Consider the following 4,647-nt stretch of genomic DNA (forward strand, 5'->3'; position numbering starts at 1 on the left):
ATCAAGAGACAATCTGCTTTAAGTAGTCTTATCTTGCTCCCTGCAGATGTACCACCGTTACCTGTAGATGAGAGCAGCGTGAAAAACTCAAGACTAAAATTCTTGATTTAACTTCATGTCCAAAACGGCCATTGAAGAGAAACAAAACAACATTGTTCAGTGCTCAAAGTGCTGCTATCAACGCAGCAGGACCCTTTATTATGACTTCACAGAGACATTGGAAGCTTTGTTGCAGTACATAGAGAATATACAGTACACTACACAAAGACAGTATTAAAGCACCTCTGCAGACTTTCTCTTCAATGTAGGTGGAAGGTTTCGTGTCCATGACAACTTACTCCTCCCCCTCACCGCCCAAATGGCAAATCGGCCATCCACCAAAACATTGGATCAGCGAGGAGGTTCACAAATCGGCTTTACATTTTTGTAATCTTGTGTCCGCCTTTGTACGAGGCAGACAGAATGTGTCTGGATCCTTCTCGCCTGTTCAGTTCAGTTCAAAACCCTGTCGTATACAAATGTAATGATTTGACTGGATGTACTGCATCACTGCTTCATCCTCTGGCTCCTACTCGGCTCCTCTTCCTCTTCTGGTTGGATCTCTTCCTGTGTGGGGTGACGGTGGCCTTCAGGCTCCGTGTTAGCCACGCCCTGCAGCTGGCGAGGGCTGGCATCCAGGCGAAAAATGGTGGGGACTCGACCCAGGATGGGGTTTGTCTGCTGGAGGCCGGTGATCCACTGGTTGAGGACGGCCTGGTCACCCTGGTTTGTCATGCACATGGCAAAGACCGCACCCTCGTCCACTGGACAGAGAAGACAAAAGACAATGATTAAGCATGAAAAACAAGATTTTTGGATTGAGGAACAAAGATCATGATGCTCTCACAACTCGCGTCTTTGACAGCCCAAGGTCTGCACGTTTGCTTGACTGTCTTAACATCTCACCATCATCCACGTCAAAGCTCTCTTCCTCTCCGAGATCGCGGTCCAGGTCCAGGTCTAGGCGCAGTGGGTAATCAAAACATCTCTCTGGATCATAGGGCTCCTCCATCTGTGGGGAACAGGAAGGATGATTCCAGGGATTAGAGGACTAGGACTCATCTACTACTACTACCACAACCTATTTTGGTCCCTAAACCAAAATGGATCCAGGTTGCTTGCAATTATGATCACAATTCCACAGAATTTGGATTTACCGGTGATACCTTACCTTCTCGTTGAGGGGGATGGGTTCGGCTCTGAGGATGTAGTAGTAGACACAAGTCTTCCTCAGCCAGAGGGGGAAGGGCCCCTCCACAAACACTGGCCGGCTGGGGTTATGATTGGCCAGTAGCTCCATCTGGCTTGGACCCTGGATACCTGATAGGAAGACGGGAACACATAATGGGAAAAGCCGGAAAAATAGCTACACAGCTCAAAATACCACAAGACTCCGTGATGGAGACGAGGAGATGTTTCCATACCTACTAAATGTGGAAGTGTTATGGGTTCTCCGCTCTCCGTCATGTCTGTTAACGGCATCTAGGACAAAGAGCAGATGAGAAGCCATTTCTATACTAATAACTGCAAAGTCAAAAATGGATCGCAACGCAACTTATTATTAATCTCAGGAAAACCTGGATGTTCAATCAGGTGACTTCTCCATACTTGGATGAAGAACCTGCTTAAGCATCTGTAAAATGTGAACAATAGTCACTATGGACATACAGTATGTACCTGATAGACGGTGACTTGAGCATCCAGGTCGTTGGCGATGCGTGTCAGGCTGAGGTGAGCCAGCTCCACCGGGTCAACAGGGAGCTGCTGGGGAACGGGGAAGGGGTTTGCGTGTTTGAACTTAGGGAACCAGTACATGAGACGCTGGAACTTCCTCATTGGGTGACCCTTCTCTCCAAAGATCTGGTACAGCAGAACTTTGGTCTCCATGTTTGGTGTGATACCTGACATGCATGCACACACGCACACATGCACACACACGATTTACAATCCAATAATCTGTCATAGTACATACTTGTGCACTACTTAGGATTCACGCACCGTAGCTCTCCATCTGCTCTAGCACCTGCACGCCACACTCCTGCTGGCGAGGATAGTGGTTGAACATTTGCTGAATGAAGTTCCTGGGAACAAAAACCTCCTTGGGGAAAACGTCCAGCAGCTTGTTGTAGACGGCGAGGTCTCTCTCCACGCCAAACTCTGGCATCTTCTTCAGTGCGGCATAGATGAACTCTACATGTCCCCGCCGCCTCACATCCGCCTTGGTGAAGACATCAACCACCTGCTTAAACGTGGCTTTGTCCTTTAACTCCTTTGCCACGTGCTCAAACAAGTCGTTGTTGCCGACCAATGACTTGTCTCTCTTCTTGTCGCCGTCGTTAACGAAGTTGGGGGCTGTGGGATGTCGATTCTTGGCACACGCTGGGCTGCCATGGTAACACCTTAACACCTAGGAGTGACAAAAAGCCTGGTCAGAAGACAGGTAAAACGTTTCACTGTCACAAAGCCATCATAAGATGCCAAAAGTATTGCAAACATAAAAAGTGAGAAGCAAATCCTTGTTCTATGTGCAGTTTGAAACTAATGGCTCCCCACAATGTCCCATGCATCTCCTGCACCTGCTGCTGGGCGTCGTGCAGGTTCTGGGTCTGACTGGCGGCTGGCTGGAGCAGCAAACGACACCGGGCAGCAGAGCCAACCGGGTGACCCACGATCCGGATCAGACAGCAAACGCACCTCATGGTATCACATTCACTCTCACCATCATGGAACCAAACTGCAGGAAATGAAGTCAATAATAACGTAAACATAAGCACTGAGCTTCACAAACACACAAATGAGTACTGTGATTAATCACAAACAGGCTGACGTTGACATGAAAACAACCTGAGGCTATTTGAGTGTTTGATTGGTTCATAAGTGAGTAACTCTGACGTGATAACAAAGCGTAACAACCGCCGTAATGCGACAATTTTGAGAACGTTATGACAAATCACGAACCTGAAGCAGTGATATGTGGAGTTTGATAAGAGGACACAGCTGTCAATGTATAAAATGACGCCCTGCTAAAAAACCCATCAGCCTGTGCGTTTCATGTTAACTAATTTACGTGATGTTGGTACAAACCGCTTACCTCTAATTTACGTTAAGGGCGCAGAGAGGCAGAGGACTGTGATCTCCTTCAGGAACGTCTGACCGCGGACGCCTCCATGTTGCCGGCACAACGTCACGGTCCGACCTCACTCACTTCCCCGATTGATCAGAAACACAGGCCTCGAAGAATAGTTCCCCTGCCTGTGTTTCTATCTTAGAATGAACGTAGTAAAATTTCAATCGTACCATAGTTGTATAATATATATTTACAAACATAACCATATTCTCACAAATACAGAAAATTCACAATATTTATTCAATCAGGGGCATTTCTTATTTCTATGTATATTTCTTAATGCATATTATATATATTATCTATGAATCCAGGTTGAACATACACACAATTTTATACATAAGGTTTGAATAGAGTTTCTTTAGTTTTAATGCCGTTTTTGTATTCAGGGTTCATGTAGTTTACAGGTTTTGACTTTAAAACAAAATCAGGTTGATCGTATATTTATTAGAAGGTACATTTTTACGACACTTTAGAAAAACTATTCCAAAGTGAAAGTACGGAAAGGCAATGTGAGCACGTGCAGTACCCACGTCCACGGGAGGCGCGATAAACTTTACAAATAAAACGTTGAAAAAAATGAAAGGAGGTGGTTTCTGCCGTAAGTTTCTAAGTGTCGACGGTTTTTTACGGAGTTACAGTATAGTAACGCGCCAATGATGCGTTTGTGTGATTTTCACGTTATTGTTTTTAGTGACTGCGTGCTGCCTTTCCCGTGATGGGTGTCAAGCCACAGATAAACAGACAGAACATCCGGAATGCAGAAATGACCTTCACATTCACGCATTCAGTATATGAGATTACTTATAGAAATACATTTTTTAATAAATTATGTATGATTACCTTTATTTTGCAAAGATCTGTGGGGTTCTCGGACGTTTCCATCCCTTTTTCTTTTTTTTTCTTAAATGACGCTTTTATTTATAGGGATTCGGTGAGACGTTCCGGTGCTAAACCTGCGAATTTGAGAGACGTCGAAAGAGAAAAAACGCCCCAGTCTGTGCTTTTTTTATAAAGAAACTTAACAGCAACGCGAGGATGGACTATGGATTCATTGACGAACAGTGTGGAAAGTTCACTCAGTTTTTCAGCGACTTCGCTTGGAATGATGTTGGTCAAGTCAGCGGTGAAAACATTTCCGGAAGCAACGTCTGTAAAAAAATAAAATAAAGATATATTCACTCAGACATACTGTGTCTATGAATAATTTTGTGGAGTTTTCAATGTATTTTTGTATTATTTGAAACTTCAATTGTATACAAGTGCATGTACAAGTTACAAGTTCATCTGTAATGTCGAATTTATTAGCATAGATACGTTTAGCTTTGTCAGTGTTTTTCGATATCAAAGTGGAGTTAAAATGCACAGATTTTCAGGAAGTAATGCCTGATCAAAAAAAAAAAAAAAGGATTCTATGAGGGATTTTGGGTTTACTGAAACACATCTTATTTTTATGAATTCTCGCTTTCTTCCGGTGTATTTGA

The 4,647-nt window shown here is 44.0% G+C and overlaps 1 protein-coding gene across 1 annotated transcript; it reads right to left on the reverse strand.

Moving 5' to 3' along the window:
- Positions 1 to 152: 152 nt before the first annotated feature.
- On the reverse strand, positions 153 to 4,208 carry ecsit (ECSIT signaling integrator). The gene is made up of 9 exons (XM_076150791.1): positions 4,007 to 4,208; positions 3,131 to 3,303; positions 2,616 to 2,773; positions 2,038 to 2,446; positions 1,717 to 1,940; positions 1,464 to 1,521; positions 1,211 to 1,359; positions 946 to 1,051; positions 153 to 803 (listed from the first exon to the last, which is right to left on the reverse strand). The coding sequence occupies exons 3-9, from the start codon at positions 2,736 to 2,738 to the stop codon at positions 547 to 549; spliced, it is 1,326 nt and encodes a 441-aa protein (XP_076006906.1). The 5' UTR covers positions 2,739 to 2,773; positions 3,131 to 3,303; positions 4,007 to 4,208; the 3' UTR covers positions 153 to 546.
- Positions 4,209 to 4,647: the final 439 nt, after the last annotated feature.

Source organism: Genypterus blacodes, unplaced genomic scaffold (genome assembly GCF_046128005.1).
Source record: "Genypterus blacodes isolate CSIRO-AG114 ecotype Tasmania unplaced genomic scaffold, CSIRO-AGI_Gbla_v1 ptg000002l_1, whole genome shotgun sequence".
In the NCBI taxonomy this organism is placed as follows: Eukaryota; Metazoa; Chordata; class Actinopteri; order Ophidiiformes; family Ophidiidae; genus Genypterus; species Genypterus blacodes.

Excerpts from the sequence above, each read along its gene's own strand:
- ecsit (XM_076150791.1), bottom strand. The coding sequence starts at position 2,738 with ATGAGGTGCGTTTGCTGTCTGATCCGGATCGTGGGTCACCCGGTTGGC. Across the intron at positions 1,941-2,037 it reads AGAGCAGATGGAGAGCTACG|GTATCACACCAAACATGGAG; the intron begins GTGCGTGAATCC and ends CATGCATGTCAG. Across the intron at positions 1,052-1,210 it reads CCATCCCCCTCAACGAGAAG|ATGGAGGAGCCCTATGATCC; the intron begins GTAAGGTATCAC and ends TGTTCCCCACAG.